Source organism: Giraffa tippelskirchi, chromosome 3 (assembly GCF_054371585.1).
Source record: "Giraffa tippelskirchi isolate mGirTip1 chromosome 3, T2T-mGirTip1v1.2.pri, whole genome shotgun sequence".
In the NCBI taxonomy this organism is placed as follows: Eukaryota; Metazoa; Chordata; class Mammalia; order Artiodactyla; family Giraffidae; genus Giraffa; species Giraffa tippelskirchi.
The window spans coordinates 69698867-69723187 of record NC_137277.1 but is presented as its reverse complement, the minus strand read 5'-3'; the positions used below and the strand labels follow the sequence as shown (position 1 = coordinate 69723187).

Below are 24321 nucleotides of genomic sequence, written 5' to 3'. Positions count from 1 at the left end.
CTAGAGAGGCTCCCATTCCATGTTGCTTAGCTGTTCCTTTATCCCAGGTATGCGCTCTCCAGCTCGCATACCCTGTGACTTCCCCAAAAGCACACTCAGGGGTTTAGCTCCCCTCTTGTATTGTTTTTCCTTATGGTGAACAGGAAAGTTCTTTCTTACTTATACCTTTTTCTTTCTTTCTTTAAGTGGGTCGGGGGCAGGAAATGAAAAGAATATCAAGGAAGCCAGATGCTCCAAGAAAAAAGTGAGAATAGGCGTACTTCTTTAGGAAATGAATAGTTTTTCCTATGCAAAAGATGTCTATGTGGAAAGAATCAATTTTAATAACCACAGGAAGCCTGCATGGGAATTGTGGTGGTATGTGGTTTAGTCACTACATTGTGTTCAACTCTTGTCACCCCATGGACTGTAGCCCATCAGGCTCCTCTGTCCGTGGGACTTCACAGGCAAGAATACTGGAATGAATTGCCATTTCATTCTTTGGGGGATCTTCCTGACCCAGGGATCAAACCTGGGTCTCCTGCATTGCCAGCAGATTCTTTACTGACGGAGCCAGAATTAAGAAGAAAAAAAAAGATGGTAATCATTTAAGTGGGAACAAATAAGTGATACTTTTGTGAAATGCAATTATATGTTAAATGTAAGACTGTTTTCACTTCACTCATTTGTATTACCTATTGACCCTGTAGGAATCTGAGTTTGTCTCCCTATTTAGAAACATACCTAGATTGACACACATCATCCACCCAGCCCTAGTATGCCTGGGGCAGTTCCCAGCAAAGGCCGACTTGTCCAGCAGTGATTTTCCTCCATTTCCCTTCTCCTCCTGCTCTGAGCAACACTCTGCAAAGATAAGGGCAGCACCTATAAACATTTCTGTTAACTAACTCCTCTTTCCTTCCTCCCACACAGAGCCTCTCTCACTCTCTGGGCCTCTCTCACCAGGCCCACAGTCTGGCAAAATGCTCACATTAAGAGATGAGACCTTCCTTTGCTAAGATGGTTTTACTCATTTTACAAGGTCACAGGCCTTCAATTACAGCTACAAACAGGGCAGACCTCTAACCCTAGCTTGACCCCTGTGGGAAGAAGTGGATGACCTGTTCAAGACAGCAGCCAGACCTAACAGAGGCGTCTACTGTCTACTCAGAAGTCAGCAGCTGATCAGTAATTAGGGGTGATGCCAGAAGTCCTCAAGCTCCCAATTTGGGGGGAAAAGAAAAGGAGTCTCTGATCAACCATGTTTTGAGTCAAATGACCAATCAGTCTGGGACACAGATTGGTTGTTTAGCAAACATTTGCTGAATACAGCATGTGGCTCTACTCTCTCTGGCCTCTCAACAGGAATCTAACTCTCTGTTATTAGTTAGATCCGACTTATAGTAATACTATTAATAGTACCTCTTCCTATAGTCCACAAAGTACTTCTACAAGAAGTACCTTACTTGACTCAATCAGGAAAACTGTGATGTAGGTACGGCTGGTTTTATAATAACACTTCCAATTTACAAAAGAGAAAATAGAACTCAAGAGAGCTTAAAGCAACTTCTTCAAGGTCAAAGAATGAATTCTGGGGCTCATGTTTCCTATACTGTTATCCAAGCCACCATAAAGGAGACATATGAGCAGGGAGATAACACTTAAAATTGTGAATTATTACGAAATTATAGATCTTTACAGAGAAAAATACTATCTAAAACAGATGTTCTGTTAACAAAAGCAATATTAAACAACAAGGGAACACAACTCAGGAAAAAGAAATCAAGATTTTTTAAAACGTTTTTATATAGAAATATTTTACAAAGATTTTACAACATAGTAAATCATTACATCATACTGTAGAAAGAAGAAAAAGATTAAACCTCAAGAAAAAAGAAAGTGCTCAGCGCAATGTATTGCAGTCTCCATGAAAGTGCATGAATGGTTAAGGCAAAGTATGCCGCTGGTATTGGCATGCTGCAAAATGACTTGCAAAACAGTTTTGAAAAAATATGTATAAAAAAGGATTTTTTTCCCTTCATTTTTCTCAAAGAGGTTTGAAAGGGATACATTTATGAACAGTTTTGCTCTACGACTAGGTAAAAATAACTCCTGGGTACAAAACAGTAAAAGTAAAAATGTTCTACCAAGCATGTTAAAAGTAAATCAAATGATTTATAAAAACAAAACCTTTCCAAGTTTGGGCCTGCTTTCTACATTTAACTTGCCAGCTCCCTCATGTTCCAAGACAGAGATCATGAAGGACAGTGGCATGATTAAGTCCGGATCTTGACCTTCTTGTGACTTTTAACTTCTAGTTCCTATGGCCAAACCGCTGGCACGTTTGAAGTCCTCATGCCTTCACTGTATTATAAATCTACCCTATAGCTTTGCTTTTACCTGTAGCTTACACAATAGCCATTTTATGAAGTGCTACATATGCTTAATACAATATTTTGCCCTAGCTGATAAGAAAAATACAAAGGTGCTCTCTAAAGTTAAACCATAAACCCTATTAAAGAATTCTAGTAAGTATTTCATTTCTCCACATATATGTCAATCCCTTAACAGCAATAGGAACAACAGGGATAATACTGGTTATCAAACTTTAATCTTCAAACTTGGAAGTGAATTTTTTTTTATAATATAACTGAGAATAAGATTTTTTAAAAAGTAAATTAACTAGACTTGAACAAGAGTGTTAGGGCAAACTGACATATCTGAATTCTAGTACAGATAATAAATATCTGCCAAAAAATAATTTAATTCACATGACTAATCACTCTTCTATGGAAAATTTTACACTCATGAGAAATAGGGAAAATCAGTGTTACTATTCTAGTCTCTGTATTTAAACTGAGTTTCTCTTTATTTTTTTTTTCTATCCTTAAATATAAGGGAAATTAACCAGTTCATTTCTCCTGGCTCGCTTCCTAACTAGCTTTCGGCCCTCAAGACATAGCTATGGTAAAACCAGAGAGAGACACCCAGCAATTTATTGGAATTCTGAAGAACAAAATACGCACATGTGCTCTACATAATCTAGTAACAGGGGCGGCAAGAGCTGAACTGTCTTACACGTCAGAAGTATTAGCTTGATCTGCATCTGTAACTTCTTTATCATCATGACCACAGGCAAAAAGCTGGGAGCCCAGAGTTTTCTGGGCAAACCGGAAATACATGATGTGGCCCATTGCCACAAAGGAGACTGAAATCAACACAAGCAAGCCAAAAGCTTCAGGATTCGGAGCCAGGATGACCATGATGAAATGCAGAAGATCAAGAAGATAGTTCATGGAGTTCTGTACACCATTTATAATGCCTCTTTCAGATTCAATAACATTTTCTTGCAGCAACTGTGTCACAGTTAAATCAAAGGACCAAAGACCTAAAATAAAAGATATTTCTTAGAAACTTAATTTTAACTTACAGCCATACATTTCAGAACTATATATTAAATATCTGTTGACATATACAATATACATACTTAACACTATTACCTTAAAGTCACCATATGTATATTTATCATAGCTGAATTTTAGAGAATTATTTTTCATTAATAAATACTGTGCTATTACTGGTTTTAAGAAATTGTTTTTACAGCCATAAGAAATAATTCTTTTCTGTGATTATTCATACTCTGAAAGCAAAACTGTGAAATCAGAGACATAATAAATCCTATTATAATTACTAGTATTTTTAAAGTTTAAAATGAATGGACCCAATACATTGTTAGGTTTAAAGTGTAAGGAAACTTTAAGCCATTAATACATTTACTGCTTCGGTTCTAAAGCCCCTACAATAAAGCTGTCTTGCTTTAATATTAATATCCTTAATAAATTAATGAACTGCTTTGTATCACAAGATAAATATGGTTTCAAGAACGAATTCAGACAGAGATAATTCATCAGTACTCTATTAATGATTACTTAAATTTTCCTTTGTAAGAGGTTTTTACATTATGCTTCCTTTCAGAGCTATAAAAATCATTTGTTTGGCAAAGTATACAACAAAGAAACATCAGCTAGAGAAGACCTCTAAAGGATTTTTCTCTAACTATTGTGTCTTATTTTTTTAAATTTAAACCCCACTTTTTTTAACTTTATTGCATTGAACTATTTGCTAAATTACAGTCCTTTTGGTAGAGTTATAATAATAAAAAGGCTCTAAATTACTAAAAGTATAATTATTATTGATAATATCTTTTTTAAAATTAACTAAATTAAAGGAGAAAGATATCCACTTAGTAAAAATTTTCAAGCCCTAACCATGTTTTAAGAAAGTATATATACATACACACTCTACAAAATACAGCTTATTTTAAACTATCAAGTTAAATTTTCATAATAAATGACTGGATTATACATAAGTATAAAGAGTGGATTTTGCTTAAATTAACATTCAGGGAATATTTTAGCCCAATTTCTGCTGAATTATCTGAAACTCCAATGCAAAAAGACACTTTAGTTCATTAATATACAAAAGGAGACTTCTTACCGATTCTAGCAGCAATGACGCCTGCAAATAGCAGGCTGACAGAGATTATAGGCACGGATTTAGAACTCATCTCTGGGACAACACTAGCAGGAACAGACCCGTTTGACATGTGCGTATCAGTTGTAGAGATGATTTCAGATATTTTTGTAGGTGTAATTGAAAGTGGTTCTGTTTGAATGAACCTAGTACGGATATCTTCAAAAGGTGAAACAGACAAGTCCAAGGGGCTTCCAGGCATGAACACGGAGATCACACACAAGATCAAACAGGAAAGCTGGGCGAGTCCTGAGATCAGACCAGTCCGAACCAGGCCACATCTCCGACGCAACCATGTAAAAGCCACAGTTCCCATTATTCCAGTTATGGCTGATGCTCCCATCAAAATACTGAGGATGGACCCACTCAGCCCCTGAGTGTAGGCGTACCCTGTAGTGATGCAGTCAAAGCCCAGGACAGTCATATAGAGGAAAGCAAGGCCCATGCCCGCCAGAAACACAGACTGGTTGTAATAGGAGACCCATCCATCTCGGAAGGTGCGGAAGGGCTCAGCCATCTGGGAGGCACAGCTTGGCTCCTGCTCATGTTCAAGTTCATGGATGTCAGGGTCTTTCTCACCCATTAGATGAGTTCCCTCCAGGGGTTTTGGCTCAGATTCTGTTAATAAAAGACATTATTATTTGAGGGAGGGGACATGGAGGAAAAAGCTAACTACGTTACCCAGTAATTTTCCTCTCCCCTTTCCCTCACCCATGGAGGGCATCACCCATGGACACCCTGGGCTACTACAATATAATATGTATTTTCTTTTACTCATCTAAGGATTTCAGCCAAGGAATAAACTCCAAGTATTTACGTTATAAACAAAATACTATTGATACTTCTCCCCTCCCCATCCCCCTTCTCTCTCAGAAATTATAATCCCACCAAAGTAAACAGCAGGAAAACTTACCAGATAAAATACAATAATTGTCTGAGAAAATATACGACCTTATTTCTGGGGCCCATTTAAGATTCCATTTGCTCAGAAGCCCAACCTCCTCTTCTCTTCTTGAAAAATGCCCACCTCATATCCTCACTCTCTTCCACTGTCTTACAAATGGCATGTAACTCCCTTCTTTACAGACTTCTAGGAATTCTCTTCTCTTTCCCCCAGTGTTCTTCCCATTACTATGCTCAACTTTGTCCAGTCCTCAATTAATTGCCCCTCTGTGCCTGCTATTCACATTAAGAAAAAGGGCCAGAGGTCCCATTCCAACCCCTTGAGGTTCAACCCAGATTTGTTCCACAGATCCTCAGAAGACTGGGTTTTAACTTGTTACCATGTTGATAAGAGTTAACCTCATGCAGGCTATCATTAATAACTAAACCTGACATAAATTCAAAATTATTTTGGTCTCAACCAACATATAAGATCTGCAAATCAAAGTAAAGGGATTGAACATTGTGTTGAGTTTACCTTTGTATAAATTCAGCCGTTTCAACTCAGTTTCCTCTTTAGGAGGAGCCTTCACAGCTAGAGCAGGGGTTTTCTGGTAAACCTTCCAGAGCAGAAAGTATTCCACACACATGGATACCAAATTCCATGCCGAAATGAAACCACAGCCAATGACTGCAGAGCCAAATGTCATAATCTGGCCGACAGCCACAGGGGCCAAGATGTTGGTTAACTGGTCAATCCTTCGTATTGTAGCATTCATATCTACAGAGATAAGTGAAAAAGGCAGATAAGTGTGCAAATCTATCAAAGAGAGACTGCCCACTTACATAATACAACTCATAAACCAAGAGTATTGATTCCTAAGATGTAAATTTCTAAAAGCACTCTGCAAGCAAACTATTTTGTTAGAAAATCAATCGCTGTTTGGAGCAAGTCACATTAAACTTGCCTCAAAAATCATGCTTCTCTTAGGATTATATAAATTAGTCTAACATCAGCTTTTTAAAAATGAATTCAACAGTAACTCTACATTTATTTATTTCAACAAGCATGTATTAAATGCTTATCATGAATTAGGCTATGACAAAAAATGAATGCCCTTCCCGTCTTCATGAAGTTTATACTCGCATGGGAAAACAAAAACAATCAACAAGCATATAAATACATAGCAAGTCAGATGTTCATTAAAGACTAGAGTGAAAAATAACACAGAAAAAGGGCATAGAGAGTGCTCAGGGGAAGGGGGAAACTTCAGTTCTATACATGGCAAGATCAGGGAAGAACTCACGGAAAAAAAGAGAACATGATAGCAAAGGCATGAAGCAGTAGGAGGCAAAAGAGTGAGTCCCGTGGGTATTAGGGAAAAGACAATCCCAGGTCAAGGCAAGTGCAAAAATCCTGGAACAGGAGGAGCATGCCCAGAGAACAGCAGGGAGGACAGTGAGACTGCAGCAGAATGAGGAAGGGAGAGGATAAGAAGAGACGAGGTCAGAGAGGGAGGGATTGGCCCAATCATGCAGGATCTTGGCTTACTACTTGGAAATCAGTTTTTATGCCGAATGACTCAGGAAACCTTTGGAAGCTAGTGAACAGAGAGGTGGTACCACATGACTTATATTTTTAAAGGTTCATTTTGGCTGCTGTGATGAGGAAACAGTGTACAGGAAGTGTGTGTGCATGGGTGGGGTGGGCGGTGTAGACAACAGTGGAGCCACGGGGACAGTTGGGAGATGATGTGGTGGGGAGCAAGACAGTAACATGGAAATAGAGAAACAGATACTGGATATAATTTAAAGGAGAATCAGAAGACTTGAAAACAGATTAGATATGGTATGCAAGAGAAAGAGAGGAATTACAGATGACTCTAAAGTTTTTATACTGAGCAACAATTGGAAGGATAGAGTTTCCACTTACCAAGAAAGGGAAGACGTCAGATGAATCAGGTTTGGACAAAAGAATAAGCATTTGGTTCTAGAGATGTTGATTTCTCTAAGTCTACTGATGCTGGGAAAGATTGAGGGCAGGAAGAGAAGGGGACGACAGAGGATGAGATGGCTGGATGGCATCACTGATTCGATGGACATGGGTTTGGGTGGACTCAGGGAGTTGGTGATGGACAGGGAGGCCTGGTGTGCTGCGGTTCATGGGGTCGCAAAGAGTCAGACACGACTGAGAGACTGAACTGACATCAAGAGACTCTGTCAAGCAGACAATTAAACATATAGGTCTGCAGTCCAGGGAAGAAGTAGGTACCAGATCTGCGAGTCACCAGCTACTCGATTTTTAAACCAAAGACACTGGATGACACCAAGAGAATGAGTACAGACTGCTAAGGTCTGCAGACTGAGTCCTAGGCATGCCACTGTTCAGAGGTCAGAAAGATGAAGAGGAACCAGCAAAAGAGAAAAACCAAGAGAATGTTGTGTCCTAAGCCCAGAGAGAGCAATGTTTCAAAGAGGAGGAAGTGATCGATTGGCAAGCAATGCTGTTAGGTCAAGAAAGATGAGCACGGAGAAGCAGCTCTAGACAGGTCACATGGAAGGTACTGAGGACCTTAAAAAAATAGTTCTGGTAGGCAATAAGGGCAAATGCCTGATTGAAGCTGGTTAAAGAGGCTGGTGCTAACTCCAGGGGACACCATTTCTATTTTATTCTAAGTGAGTGGCACCGCCCACCTTCACAATGTGAATGCTGCCCCCCCCCCCCGCGCCCCTAGCCCCGGCATTATGCAAAGCAAGGCCCCAACCAAGCAAAGGAATTGGAAAGAGTGAGCACAGATATTTCTTTTTGTTAAGTTTTGTTCAAAAGGAGAATAAAGAGATGGGAGTGATAGAGGGGGTAAAGAAGGGCGTTTTTAAGATGAGCAAAGTTACAGCACGTTTCTATGCTAATGTGAATGATACAGTAGATGAGAAAGGACAGAATCTGAGTCTAATGCACAAGCGGCAGAGCTATTCTTAGATAGGACCACAGCAATTCAAGAGTGTAGGTCACGAAAATGGCTGTAGGTACAAGTGGGAAGAGTATGTGAGGATGCGAGCACATGAAAGTTCTCTTCTTATTTTTCCATTTTCTCAGTAGACTACAAGGCAAGGTCATCAGTGAAAGTGAGGATGGGAGAGGCGGTACTGAATGGATGAGGAAAAAATGAGACAGAGTCCTTTAGGAAAGTGGGAGGAGGAAGGGACCAGAGAAAACTGTATGATCATACAGCAGCATGAAAAGGCCACCTTGAACCCAGTGGTCATGAGCTTTAAGTGAGAGCAGTGAGCAAAATTGTGCGTTTTTTGGTTTTTTTGCACCAGCCATGTGCTACCATGGAGAGTTGGATTTAAACAGGATCTTATGAAAGGAAAGTAACAAGAGGAAAGGAGGCCAAGTGAGCTGAGGGTGTATACTAGAAGGCATTCATATGGTTGGAACAACTGAGTTTGGAATTTAAACTGGGTAAGGAGAGGAGACAAGAGGGGGTCATGAGCAGTGAAAAGGTAGTGGAATTGATGACTTGTAGGTGCCAACCAGGCTGGAGCACTGCTGTGGCTGAGGAACCAGGAGGAGTGAGCTGATAAGGCAGGAGGTATAGTTCAAGTCTTGGATGCCAAAGATTGAGATTAGGGAAGGGGAGGGTTTAGCAGTGATAACAAGGTCTTTGGGTATGACCATGCGGACATACAGCTGAGTCAGAGTGGAGGACAAGATGCATAAAGCAGAGGAAGTCAAGAAAATAACCTACTTTCTCATTTTCTATCTCACAGAGTAGACTGAAAATTGAGAAAGTTCTTATCGATCACGTGGGGTCCCTTGGAAAAGCATAATGTGACTAATAAGCCCAGTAACAGAAAACTTTCCCTCACCCTTCCTGGTCCTCAACTGCCTTCCAATTAGTCCTATGCATGCAGAACACCTGCATGATAACAGGAGAACTTTGACATATTTCACCTTTCACTTGAGAAGCAAAGGCAGTTTTCATTGATCTTATACATAACCAATTTTGCAGAGGCCTCATTAACTTCCATCTGCCCTTGCTAATAATTTCCTAACATGGAAACGTAGGGTTGCTCCTAATAACTCAATAACTTGAATTCAAAAATCAAATACTAATGAAAACATACACTTGGATCTGAAGGCCTCAGAACAACAATGAAATTTAATTTAAATGATTTGTTACTTTTTCACTACCTCGCTTTTCAAGTGCTCATAAAGCTTCCTAATGCCACCAATTTCTTTCCTTTATTATCAAAATTTAGAAATTTCTAACTGAGGAAGCTAATAATGTTTAGATGTAATGTAGTATCAGAAAAGAGATTTCATTTTTCTGAAGTAGAATTAATTAAATAATTTTTGAAAAAGACCTAACCATTTTACTGGTAACAGGCTAGAGAATAATTTGTCCTCTCAATGTGCAAACATACTCTTTTTCACAGGCTTGTATTGATTCTTATGCAAACACCAAAATGTGTGCTCATTTAATTCCAATTAACTGTTTTCAGCTGCAGCTGTGACAGAGCAGGACATCAGTACCTACTTGCTGTTATAAAGGGTATATATCTCATAGAATAATAAAGAACACATTTGCTGAGCAAATAGCACCTAGCAGGTTTGTCTACCTCAAATATGAAATCAATTTTCAGTCAATGGAGTTCAAACAAGAAATATATCTACCTTACTTGATCAAGCCAACCGCCAGATGTTTCTCTAGAATGATGGACAAGAAAAATCTCAGACGCTATTAATGAGAAGTGATTAACAAAGGAAATGAAGAAGGAAACAAAACAACAGATGGAATAAAAAGTCAGGGAAAGGAAGTGAGTTTCAAACAGATTTGACAGGCTAAGGGTCATGGCTCAAGAGAAGGCTTTAATAAGACACTAAATCAAGTACTTCGACAAATCAGTTGACAGATTGATTAACAGTATTTATGTGGAAAAAGAGTACCTTTTCTGGAGCTGTCTAAACTGGATGGTAACAACTATATTTTGACCTGATGCCACTGATATTATAAAACTTTTCAACCTTCCAGGGAATCTCTCTCTTGTTCTTTACCCTCAGTGATACAACTTCCAATTTTATAAACTACTCTGAAAACAAACATTGGGATGAGGGATTGGGAACAACTAGCTTCCAGCTGACAACCCTCCCTCTTAATGGGCACACCCTTACCCCATCACATACATCTTACACACATACACACACACTCACACCTGCGTGATGCACATGAGTTCAGCTGGTTCTGCCCAGTCTCCTGCTTGGTCTCTAACAGTCTTTGCCAGCAACCTCAAAGATCAGCCTGCATGAACGTAAATTACTCCTGACTGGAGTAGGTGTGTATCTGTGAGTAGAGACACAAACCAGAGGTACCACAGCTGGCAGCTGGAGTCCCCTCCTAGTGTACTTTCCCCTTTCTCTTCTGCTTTTCCTTGACCCTCCTCTTTTTGATCTGCTCTGTGCCTCTGCCTTACAGCAGGAAAAGTACCAAAAATCCATGGTGAAAGCCTCGCTGACCCCCTCGATGGAAGAATTAGCTGTTCCTCTTTGGAAGGACCGTTTTCAATTAGTTTTTAAACAAATATGGAGGTCAAAACGTGAGGAAACACAACAGGGAGGTTTTCCTTCTTTAGGCTCTATCCTGTACTTGTGGCTGAATTTGAAACAGCACCACTTCCTAAACTAATTCACAGTGGACAAGAGTTCAACAGGCAGCTTACTTCCTTTCTTAAACTCGAGAAACTCCAGAAGGTTAGAAAAGACTGGTTAGCCTGGATTCTTCCATTATGCAATAATTCCTCAAAGAAAGAAAGACAGCTGAGAAATGGCCAGTCATATTTTTGTTGCTTTCCTGGAATATCACTTTATAGTCAGAAAGGTCCCAGAAAGTTACATTGGATCTTTGTTATTTATTTATTTAGATATTTAGCACAAATTAAAGATTCTGAGTAACTTTCTCTTTACTCAGGGCTTTTTTTTTCCAATTATAGACTCTACAGACTTCACAGAGTCAGCATGAGTTAAGAAATCCAGATAAGAGAAAGAAAATCATCTTAAAAGCTAACTTTTCTTCCAAATTTCCCATATTTCAACAGATATATGTGATCTATTTTTAAAATATATCCTTTTGTACCCTTTGAATTTCAGAACATGGACATATGTTGCTGCTGCTGCTGCTGCTAAGTCGCTTCAGTCATGTCCGACTCTGTGCGACCCCATAGACGGCAGCCCACCAGGCTCCGCCGTCCCTGGGATTCTCCAGGCAAGAATATTGGAGTGGGTTGCCGTTTCCTTCTCCAGTGCGTGAAAGGGAAAAGTGAAAGTGAAGTCACTCAGTCGTCCGACTCTTAGCAACCCCATGGACTGTAGCCTACCAGGCTCCTCCGTCCATGGGATTTTCCAGGCAAGAGTACTGGAGTGGGGTGCCATTGCCTTCTCCATGGACATATGTTACATATTTAAAATAACACACTAAAAGAGAAAGAAGATAACAGGGAAAAACACCAGAAAAAAAGGACAAAATCTTATCTTTTAATTCTATGTGACAAAAAGAGATATGGAATTATTTCCTATTAGTAAATGATCACAGGAAGAAAAATCAATGAGAACCACTACTTTAGCTCCAGAGAGAATTTTCTGCAATACAGGCTTTCCTGTGCTAAATTCATCTCCCATACTCACTGACCTCTAAAATCACTCTATCTGAAGCAGAATTATTACTGCTATCACAAAGTGATGACTTAAGCAAATCCTCCTTTTTCTTCATGTAGACCTTTCAGATTTTGTTCCCTTTCCCTCAACTTCCTATCTTTTTTTTTTTTTAACCACATGTCTAGTCAAACAAAGTTGCTTGCTAATCCCAGTACTTAATCTTGCCTCTGTGTCCTGGGATAAGCCACTAACGTGACTGGGAATGGTCTTGTCAGTCAGGATGGTCGGCAATGAGTTTGTGATCCTTAATCTCAGTGACTAGCAGAGCTGACTCAGCTGATCTGATCAGTAAATAAGTGTACATTCCTCCTTTACTCTGTGCGATGTCAATCCATCTGTGTCTGGGTGCTGTATGGAGTAGGGGGTGAGTAGCGAATACTGAGAAACGCAGGTTACTCTAAGCCCAAGTATTACTGATGTAATGGATATATTGCTTTGTAAGCATTCTTCAGCCTTTGTTTGCCCTCTTGTACATTTCCAAAGGACAACTAAAATGCAAGCTTTGTAAGACCTACATTCTCTCCTCTACTTCTTTAGTGTTCATAACAGCAGTTACAGTGCATCATACATAATGTAATAAAAGTTATCAATTATAACTTTAAACTTGAAGGAATTAACTTCTAGAGTCTATCCTAGAATTGTGTGTGTGTGCATGCTGCATATTCAGTCATATTCGACTCTTTGCCACCCCATGGGCTGTAGTGTGCCAGGCTCCTCTGTCCACATAGTTTCCCAGGCAAGAATACTGGAGCAGATTGCCATTTCCTTCTGCAGGGGATATTCCTGACCAGGAATCAAACCTGCATCTCTTGCATCTCTTGCACTGGTAGGAGGGTTCTTTACCAGCTGAGCCACATATTTGTTTCTATTTGTTTGGATAAAAATAATATCCACAATATGACCAATAAGTACTAGTAACAATAACCATAGTATGATGATAAAATTCATGTCAGATATTCACTGTTTTAAGTACTAGAAAGAAAGAGCTCAAAAGAAATATTCTGTATATAATAGCCAGGACATGGAAGCAGCCTAGATGCCCATCAGCAGACGAATGGATAAGGAAGCTGTGGTACATATACACAATGGAATATTACTCAGCCATTAAAAAGAATACATTCAAATTAGTTCTAATGAGGTGAATGAAACTGGAGCCTATTATACAGAGTGAAGTAAGCCAGAAAGAAAAACACCAATACAGTATACTAACACATATATATGGTATTTAGTCAATCGGTAAAGATAACCCTGTATGTGAGACATCAAAAGAGACACAGATAAATAGAACAGTATTATGGACTCTATGGGAGAGGGCGAGGGAGGGATGATATGGGAGAATGGCATTGAAGCATGTAAATTATCATATGTGAAACGAATCGCCAGTCCAGGTTCAATGCATGATACAGGGTGCTCAGGGCTGGTGCACCGGGATAACCCAGAGGGATGGGATGGGGAGGGAGGTGGGAGGGGGGTTCTGGAAGAGGAAAACATGTACACCCATGGTGGATTCATGTCAATGTATGGCAAAACAAATACAATATTGTAAAGGTAAAAAATAGATAAATAAACTAATTAAAAAATATTCTTCTATTTGCCAGGTTTTCATAGAATAAAAGAGAAGGTCACTAGCCTATAAATTAGCTTCTTAACAGTGAGATAAATCTTTGTGCTGAGATTGATAATGTAAGAAAAAGACTATGCTTTCAATTTATTATTCCTTAAAATTACTCAGAAAAAAAGGCTTAAGTCTCAGTTATTACCACTGATTTAAAGTGAATCCTAATATAAACCATTTGGTAGAAAGAGAAAAGCAAATTACCTGCTAATACGCCTCTGTCTTCTCCTGCAACAACAACAATCCAATCCCTTTGGATTGTGATTGTAGTAGCAGTACTGGCCAAGTTTGCAATATTTGCAATTGTGATGATCAAGATATAGCATGAAGTCTAAGGAATTACAGGAAAAACATTAAACTGTCAGTTTTACCACACTGTACCTACTGGTCTTTGGTAGCATAATAAAATTATTTTAATTTCATAAATTATAAAAAAATCATCTTACTTGTTGACATGAAACAATAAGATAGCAGTGGTTGAGTTAAAGGACATAATGTCTTTCTAATCTGTATCTTCTGTGGTACAAAAACATGGTGAGTGCTCAGTCATGTCTACCTCTTTGTGACCCATGGACTGTAGTCCACCAGGCTCCTCTGTCCATGGAATTCTCTCAGCAAGAAGACTGGCATGGATTGCCATTTCCTACTTCAGGGGATCTTTCCAACCCAGGGATCAAACCACATCGCCTGCATTTCCTGCTTTGGCAAGTGGATTCTTTACCACTGAGCTACCTGGGAAGCCCCATCTGTGGTATACATGATACAAAATAGTCATATGCACATTTATATGACCTAGTTATCACAGAGTGTTAACCTCGGGGTAGTTTTTAATTCCTCCCACAAATATGTCCTTTGGAAGAAACATTGAAGGGGAAGTGAAAAGTCTTGCATTTAAATCTGAGTTCTGACATTTTCCAGTTGCATGACAACAGGCAATCAGCTAATATCACCTTGCCTCACTTTTTCATCAACAAAATGAAGGGAATAGAGTAGAAGGTTTCTTGTCCATCTAGCTTTGGAACTCTACAATATCAATTCAAATATACCTAAGAAGATTTACTAGTGACACCAAATTTATTGTTTTCCACTATACCCATCTCTGTCCTCTTTTCCGTCAAGCTATCACGAAATTAAAGTGTGAGAAGTTATCTACTCCATGTCCTCAAATACAAATACCAATTATTATTGGAGGATCACAATCATGACTGATTTATATATATGGATAACATTTCTTATATGGTGTGAACAAATTATAGGTTAATACTAATGACCTGAAAGCTAGCAACTGGATTATGTAATAAACTCTTTGAACTGCCATTAAAACACAAAAGGAAAAGGAAACCAATAGAACAAAATTTAAATTCAAACAACACATAATGAATACCTGTTGTGGGCAAAAAACCAAACAAAAAAAACAAAAATGGTAGGCGATACTAAAGTAACATGGATCACAGCCTTCTCTAACTCAGTGAAACTATGAGATTAAAATTAACAAGCTCTATTTGCAAAAAGACATTCCCTAGCCGCAGAGAGTTTTCCTCTTTTGTCACTAACAGACACATCAATTTTCTGCCATCAAGAATCTTGTTGAGAACTTACAAGAACCCATCCATGGTACATAGTCAGAAGCTCATTCTTATGTAGGAAAACCATCATCAGGATGACTCCACAAAGGATGACCGAAACATTCTGGATCACCAGTGAAGTCTGGGCCACTATACAGAGGGAGAAACAAAGTGTTCACATACCAGAGCATCTCAACAGAGCTGTTTCCATCCATGCATCACTGTTTTACTGTATTCATGCATATGCAAATTATAAGAAATAAAAACATTCCTACCTGAACTATTTCTAGCAGGACCCAGCATATCACACCAGACCAGTAAAACTTGCAGAAAGAATAAAGAAGTACTTCTCATTTTCCCTGTTAAAGCCATTCATAATGACGGCATTTTCATTTATTTTCTTGAAAGTATACTGTCATAAACAGAACTATATTAGATAAACAAGATCCACCTCTCAGCCCTTTGTAGCTTAGGCAAAAATAAGAACATGGAAGAGGCTAAGGAAGAGGTCATGGAATTCATAACCTCCTAGATGGCGGGCTGAATTTGATAAGATCGTGCGGATGAGTAGGAAAGACATATAAAAAATTGCCAAGAATAAGGCAGCCGTGTGTTCCTTTTAGAATACTAAAGCTATTTGTTTTGCTATAAAATTCTAAACTACACCTTTCCTCAGAGAAAATGCCAACTTTCTGAGAGTGAGGCATCCATGTAGACAAAGAGCTGACATAAACACAGGTCAGGATACCAGGAAAGGACACCTTGTAGTCTTTCCTTTGCTGCTCACTACAGCAGATGATCTAGGGCAGCATACTTAAACTCTTGTGTCTGTGTCTATAAAGTGAGGATATAATATACATCTATCTGCCTTCCTTACTTTATGGGGTCATTATGATGCTTAAATAAAATACTCAGGAAAGGACTCTGAAAAACACAGAGGGCTGTATATGAAAAGTATAATTATAGCTCTTGCCTTTAAGGACAGTAAAGCTCATCCTGGCTTGGAAGATTATATAAAAGCCTCAACACAAAACAAACTGCTTTCTGAAATTAGTTTGACATAAAATCCCAACGTATAAGTCATTCTTTTATTGTACAAGGCTTAAATATCAACTGAATGAGATTTTTGGCTTTCAGAAGGGTAGACACGTGAACAGATAATTATAGGAGCATAAGTGAAACAGCAGAGGTATTAACAAAGCTTTAATGGGAGTACAGAAAAAAACAGTGTCTCTAGTTAACTCAGCCTAGAGACATCAAAGGTTTTCATGGAGGCAGACACATGAGTTGATTACATCGGATAAGTGCAAGACTGCTATCCCACCAAACTCTTCACCCAACTCAACATTCTTTCCTAACTTACAATTTCAGTGTTCAACAATCGTAAGATTAAAGGTCTCTATATATAACATTCCCATGCCCCTATGTATAATGATATAAATAACTGGGAATTTTTTTCTAGGATACAAAACCTTTTTCTATATGTTCTTTGGTCTATTGATTCTCAAAATAAAATAACATCCATCTTGGCCATTTTACTAATAGCATCAAGTCCTAGAATTTGATAATCCAGTTGCTCTCTAACCAGGGGCAGTCATCCTGCATTGAAAGAAACAGATACCTCAATCTTTCCCCAATGACTAAGACAGACATGGCCAGGTCTTAGCATTATCAACTGAATAATTCTGGGAAATTCTGCCCTGAATTATTATCCAAATTGCCCTTATATGCTGAATAATTGAACTGTTCTCTTTTTCTTATATAATACTTAATGATTTTAGTATTAATGCTCTAGATTAATGTCAGTATACTATCATTTCTTTTTTTTTCTTAAAAAATTAATAATTCAGCTCTCTGTGATCAGATACTCTTTTTTTAAATCCATTGTTTTCACTTCCCCTACACACCCACCTATATGAAACACAGGACCCCAGAGAATAGATGTTAAAGCTGTCCCAGGAACATCATATTAAATGAACTCCAATGCAAGTCCTGGTTAAAAAGATGCCAGTTAAGTAAACTTTTAATGTTTAACATGGTTCACAGAAAAGTGCTATGATGTTAGTGATCAACATTTGTAATTTATGAACAGCCAAAAAAGATACCTCCCCAAATCTATAAACTCAATATCCTGATGTTCCATCTTTCTGCAGGAGTCTCAGGACCCCCCAAGCAGGGTGCTGCCATTGAGCACCCTACCACTCAGGTAGGGGCTGCAGAGGCACAGTGGGTTAGTCACAGAGGTTTCTCTCTAGCTCAGGCCCCGGTCCCATGAACACAAAGGCTCTCATGACACCACTCACCTTTAAGTCTGGCATTCTTATCCACCCAGTCACCAATGATGGCTCCCAGGACCAGCACAGAGCCTGCAACCACCAGCCCGTAGACTGCGGTCAAGAGAAGGCTGTTCCCGTAGAGCTCCACCAGGAACACGGACACGGCAAAGTGCCACATTCTGTCCCCCTGGGACAAGAGGGGAAGAGAGAAGGTTTGCACAGATTCGGGGGGTGGGAGCTTCTAGTCAATTACACTCAAAAAACTGCTTCCCTAACAAAAGAGCACTTTTCAGCTACATCAGGAGATTTTCAAAGTCAACAATTCCTCTATGGATTGAATGTGGTCAGGTGTTAAAACTGTTCATCCTGGCACAGTGGAAAATATTCCTGCCCAATTACTAAGTAAACCTGAGAGAAAAAGCATATTAATGAAACAAACATACTTATCATTCCAGAAAAGTTCAAGAAGGTTTTTTTGAGATAAAACCTGTTCCCTTTTTTTGTCAGGCTTCTAGCCAGGCCTGGGATTGAGAGGCATAAAGGAGTTTGCTACTGAACCAGAATGAAACTACAGTATCGTAGTTTACAAACATCAGTATGCCTTGAATGTCAAGTAAAAGCTAGTTTCCCGATTTGTAAAATGGTAAGAATGCACTACATTACCTTTCAAGTTTCTTTTACCTATAACATTCTAAAATCTATGTTCTACTTCACAAATAAATTTCAAAGACAATAAAACATCAGGACAATCAAAAAGATGATGTTAATATGCTCAAATTCTGGCACCATATGAAGATGTCAGAAATAAATACATAAATAATTTTAACATTTTGACATAGATGAGTTTTAAAAGGGGAAAAAAAAAACAACCTATTTCTTCTCTCCAGAGTATATAGGAAATTCTGGAATTCACTGCTGCAAAACGAGTAACAGAAACTTTTAAATGAGTTGAGCAAATTAATGTGTAAGAAGTCTAAAATGGACTTTATTATGAGCTTTTAGGCCCCATTCCTGACTTGTAAGGTTAACCTAAACCAGGACAATGATGTTCTATCATAACCTATCCCTATGAGAAATCACTACAGGAAACTAAATTCCCAGGCTAGCCTGCATAGTTACAGATTGGAAGTAGTACTACACTCCTAGTTCTTTCCAACGTCTTAACATCCTCTTGACAAATTTAGTGTATAAGGAGCAATGTATTATCCTGCTATGTCATATGATTTTAAACATTTAATAAAGCCAAGACAACAATCTGATACATCCAAAGTTAAATGTATGTGCATATTGTAGCAAATATTTACAATAAACTTCATGTAGACCAGTATTTCTCAAATGGGGGTGATCCTCCAGGGATCACTTAGCAATGTCTGGATCTATTTTGGGTTGTCACAACTGTGAGGGTGGGTTTACTACTGGCATCTACAGTCCCTACAACAAAGATTAATCAGGCCAAGACGTCAATAGTGCCAATGTACAGAAACTTTGGTGTAGAGGATTATGAATATTATTTAGAACCACAGTTCAAAGTTAACATAAGAGTAGGGCCTTGAGGGATGGGGTGAATAAGGACAAGTAAACGTCTGGAAACCAGTGGAAGCACCATGTTTGAAAGTCTGATTCTCACTTGCTGGTTTGGAATGTGAGCTCCAGCACAGGCCTCAGCACAGGGCAAAAGCCTAGACTAGAAACACAACAAATAACTGTGGAATCAACAAAGAAGTGGATACGCAGCGGATCCTGGCAGTAAATGAATATACAGTAAGACTAATTTATCAACTATAATGTTCTGGTACATTAGATTTGTTACATGAATGTTCAAGAAGTTTGAGGTTTAATTAGTACCATAATTCATATTCCTCATACAGCTTTTTAAAGTTTGCTTTGATAATAGAAAATTTCTTCCACTTAAGTAGGAATAACGTTTCAAATACCATTGTACTAAATGACTAAAAATATATGATACAGCTTGTTTGAAAACAATAAAAAGACAATTTATACATTAAGATAAAAATGTCAGTAACAGTAACAAATTAACCTATTTTCTTAATCTTTAACATGAGAAGTAAATTTAGATTTGATTAGAATAAAATGGGATGAGGAGAGTGGAGGTGCTTTATCCTAATCTTCATCCTCTAAAAAGACAAAAACACATAAATGCTCAAATGATAGCCTGCCTCCATGAGAGAATTTTCTCTTTCCTATGATAAAGAATAAGAAATATTATTCCTATTGCTTCTTTCTTTCCTTTCTTACACTTATTCTATTGAAGAACAGTTGACTTACTATGTGTGTTAGTTTCTGGTGTACAGCAAAGTGATTCAGTTATACATTCTTGTTCACATTCTTTTCCACTATGGTTTATCACAGGATAGTGAATATAGTTCCCTGTGCTATTGTGCTATACAGTAGGTGCTTCTTTCTTTGTTTGTTGTTTTACTCCTATATTTTTTTTCCAAAAGAATTTGTTTAGGTTTTTTTAAAGCAGGACTTTGAAACAAGTGCCACAAAAGTTTTCTCTCTTGCCACCTTCTTGATGGAGAAGAATAAAACTGTTCCACTTGCTCCAATTTCCAAAGGCTTAGGCTTTAAGAAGTAACAGGCTTCAACTATTACAATATTGTAAAGTAATTAGCCCCCAACTAAAATAAATAAATTTATTTAAAAAAAAAAAGAAGAAGTAACAGGCTGAACATTCACAAAGCCCAAGAATCAGGTCAGTCTCTGTAAATATTGACCAAGGGCAATCTCAGGCCCACCCACCCATTCTTTCCTAACCTCCATTTCCTGCCCTCTCACAAGCTCTCATCATACTTTTAGGATTTGTTTACATGTTCATCTACTTCCAGTGCACGGAGCCAAAGGCCAAATGAATATCATTATTGTACTGAATACTTTTTGAGAGGCTACTATGTACCCAACCATACTGCAGGCACTAGAAATTCAGCAGTACACAAAAATCAAGATCTAGATGTTCATGCTGCTTGTCTCCCAGTGAACAGAGACCTAAAGCAAACCCAGAGTAGGCCAAGTGGTATAAATGCTACTTGGAAAAATAAAGTAGGGTGGAGCAGGAAAGTGGCATTTTGCATGAAGCAGACCTATCAGTAGAAACCCAAGGAAGTAACAGCTGGCGCCATGCAGACATCTGGCACATAAATGGAGACAGTCCATAGTATGATGCATAAGATAGCAACACTGGCTACCCTTTTTCACTGCCTTACACTGTTAGCTATCTTTTTGTAGTTAGATACATTGTTTAAAACCCATACCAAATTATATCATAAGTTCCTTGAAAACAGGATTCACTTCTTACCATATTTTGTATTCTGATGGCATAGAGTAAAATATATTGATCCACTGGCAGAAAGAAATGAAGTCAGAAACAAAAAGCATTCAACCTCACACAAATCTAACCCAACATAACCTTCTACCCTAACACCTATACATTCAGTGTACAGGAAACCATGGGCAGTGGATAGATAGATTTGTATACATATGCACATACAATAAATAAGCACATATATTTTGTTGCAATAAAATCAGGTAAAGCGTCAAACAGGAGACAACATTCAAAAGGCAGAATTATCTAGCGTTAGACAGAATTCATTTTTTGCACTCTTCTGCAACAAGAAGTGAAAATCCACTAAACCTCACATGGCTGCAATTGCTGTGTTTTGTTTTAATCCAAGTTTCCCACAAGAACTCCTTTTGCTCAATTATCTTTAAGACTGGAGTAAGCATCTGTCGTTTTTCTTGTGTTTTGTATGACAAAAAACGAATCCACCTCGAACAATCACAGTTCCACTCTTTTGGCAAATCTGACCTGCCAACCTACTAACGAAAGATCACATAAACATAAAACTTAATAAGTATTTGGAAGTTAGGCATCTTCTTCCCCTAAAAGATAGGTCCAGATCACAAGATAAGAATTTCAGACACTTACGTCCATCACTTACCACTTTTTAAAAAAAATACTCAATACTACGGAATTAAATCAGAAGAATAATTTAATTGGATTTAAATTAATTAAGGGCAGTTTCACTCGATTTCTACTTAGAATCATCAGTTACCGGAAATGAAACTCAGGCCAAGTCTACTTTGTTTACATGTATTTGCAGAGTCATCCCTGTCTAAGCCTCTGGGGAGATAGAAGCTGGCCTTTCTAAAAAGCCGTCTTTGAACTGCTCTTTCTTAAAGAGCTGATAACCTAGCTTAATAATTTCCCAAGGGCATGGGTACAGATTTCCTCATACTATAGTTTGCATTCATGTCTTAAGGATGATCCAATAGAAGTTTCCAATTTAAAAAGAAAATAACATTCACAAAATTTACTCTCAAAATTCCTTCTCCTTACTTGCAGTTCTGTAAAACAGAAACTTATGGTTCTGTAACTATCACACATGACACATGAATAGAATATACTCAGATTTATTGCTTTAAACAGTAAGACTAATTGTTTAATTTAAAAGATTTTAATCATCATTAATCAAAAACACATCTATCATCCTTTGGGGATTATTCTTTGGGGTCGGGGGATGTTGGTGAAGGAACCCAGGCCCACAGAAGCACTGGGACTCTTCCAAGATCACGTAAGAAGTCAGAGGGTGACTTATCAATCAGCTGCTGATTTTCATTGGATGATGGCTTTTAGGATAGACTGAGATGTCTCACACATATCTAGTTACAGATAACATTTGAAAAGACCAGAATTTTCATCACTCAGATATTTGTTCTTGGGATCCATTATATTTACATTAATCTTAGAACTGCTATTTTTGGCCTGTTAGTCATGCCATTATTCTACTGTGTTTTCATAGTGTAGTATGCTGGAACTTATCTTAACAAAAGAAAATAGAGAAGTACCTTAAAATATGTAAAAACAGAAAGTAATATCAATGAGATATTCATCCATTCTTAGTAGCAGATATTACCATTTATTAAGCCTTGTAAGGCAAAATACAGTACAAGTAATGAAGATAATCCTGCCCTTTTTAATCCTGTCTTTGGATAGCTGTTGGTCTACATAAAGTATGATAACCTAACAATTAAGTAGCATTCACTAACATCTATGGGAAAACATCTTTGGTGAAAATAACTTAGAGCATGTGTGTTCAACTGACTTCTTTAGATGCATGACAAAACTGGAAGATGGCTTAATACAACTGGCCCAAATGAAAGGAAACAAGAAATTGTGCAAGTATGTTGTAAGAATTACTGTAGATCATCACTTACCCAAGTAGACAGAGAGTGACCAAGGTAGAGAAGGAATTTTGCAGAGGTCAGGTAGTTTGCTAAGGATCCTGCAAAGATACACAGTGGGGAGATAAAAAGCATATTTAGTCACTTGAGTGAGCTGAGGTTGGAATGCTCATTCATTTGCTCTTATTAAATACAATTATTAAAAATTGCTTTGTGGGGCAAACCATGTAGATTTCATCAAGTTACCTAGAAACTGATGGGTACATAAAAATTCAGCATGACCTATTATTGGTCAATACCTGCAAAACTTCACATACAGTGAAGAAAGCTCGTATTTCAACAGTCTTAAACTCCATTCTATTATTAACAAGGCAATCCAAACTGTCCAGTCGATTCCACCCTCGTTTGTGTGCAAATTCCTTTCCCAAACCTTAAAATTCCTTTCTTCCTTAACCTTCACCAAAATATGAGTCAAAAGAGCTGCTAAGCACGCTGGTTAACAGCTGAGCCACAGTCCTCCAAAACCTGCGTGGAGCTGCCCGTCTCCAACGAACCAACCTGTTTCTACCCCATGCGTGGGTTCAACTCACCACAGCATCCTCCCTGACGGCTCTGCTCTCTTGTCCTGGTCATGACACCAGACGCCCCCAGCTTGTTCTTCTGCTGTTCCTGCTGCTCCTGCTGAGGTGTTTGTCAACAGGAGTGCAAGAAACTGAAGAAAGCACCGCCGAAAACACAACAGCTCTGTGCAAAAAGCCTCCGACGACGACTATGATAAAAACAAAAAGGAAAACGGCCGGGGGTCTTCTTTTAGTCTTCTTTCCAAACTTAGCTAACACTGTAGCTGAAGTTGGAAAGGCAAAGCCTTATGGAAGCGGGTGGGAGGCTCGACAGGCCGTCCGAGCCGAGTTAGGAGCCCTGCGCCGCCGCCGCCGCAGCCGCCGCGGGCCCGGGCCACCACTTATACGGGGACGGGGGCGGAGCTCCGGCCGCCGCCTCGGCGCGAGGCCCGGCGCCCCGCAGCCTGCCACGCCCTTCCTCGGAGTCGCCGCCTCCCCGCGGCCGCAAACGACCCGCGGGCCTGAGGGGCCCTTCGCCGGATGAGCTGTGCTCGCCGGGTTCCCCGCCCTCCGGGAGGCCGCAAGAGGAGGTCGGGGAGCCCGGGCAGCCAGCCGGCTGGGCGGTGTGGGGGGAGGCGAGAGCTAAGGCCCGGGCCGCGGCTCCACAGCCGCGCTTCGCACCGGCGGCCTGGTCGGTCGGGGAGCGGGCTGCCGCCGACCGTCGACGGTCGTCGTGCAAAGCGCCAGTCTGGGCTTGGAGGTGTGGGGAAACAACCTTTTTTGTTTGTTTGTCTTTTAAATGAAAATCATTTTTAATATAGATAAATAAATAGAATCCGTGTCACAGAGGCCGTTTTCCTGGCCTTCCCGTTCCGGCCCGTCTGCGAGCACATAATGTCTTGCCTTCCCAGGGCCTCATAGCGGGGCTTCCCTTAAAGAACCAGAATCAAAGGGCAGGAAGGGGCGCCAGGATCAGAGTCCAGCCCTCTTCAGA

The 24321-nt window shown here is 39.2% G+C and overlaps 1 protein-coding gene and 1 long non-coding RNA gene across 3 annotated transcripts; both read right to left on the bottom strand.

Annotated features, from left to right (window-relative positions):
- Window positions 1-2846: 2846 nt before the first annotated feature.
- On the bottom strand, window positions 2847-23703 carry SLC40A1 (solute carrier family 40 member 1). 2 transcript variants are annotated; one of them, XM_081579372.1, is made up of 8 exons: window positions 23358-23703; window positions 22801-22868; window positions 17593-17752; window positions 15324-15439; window positions 13929-14055; window positions 5933-6175; window positions 4477-5130; window positions 2847-3367 (listed from the first exon to the last, which is right to left on the bottom strand). In XM_081579372.1, the coding sequence occupies exons 1-8, from the start codon at window positions 23398-23400 to the stop codon at window positions 3054-3056; spliced, it is 1725 nt and encodes a 574-aa protein (XP_081435498.1). In that variant the 5' UTR covers window positions 23401-23703; the 3' UTR covers window positions 2847-3053. The 2 variants fall into 2 exon arrangements, with proteins under 2 accessions (XP_081435498.1, XP_081435499.1); XM_081579373.1 differs by lacking the exon at window positions 17593-17752.
- On the bottom strand, window positions 11236-13141 carry LOC145541836 (uncharacterized). Its single transcript, XR_014079337.1, has 2 exons — window positions 11853-13141; window positions 11236-11562 (listed from the first exon to the last, which is right to left on the bottom strand). It is a non-coding gene; the product is annotated as an uncharacterized LOC145541836 (long non-coding RNA).
- Window positions 23704-24321: the final 618 nt, after the last annotated feature.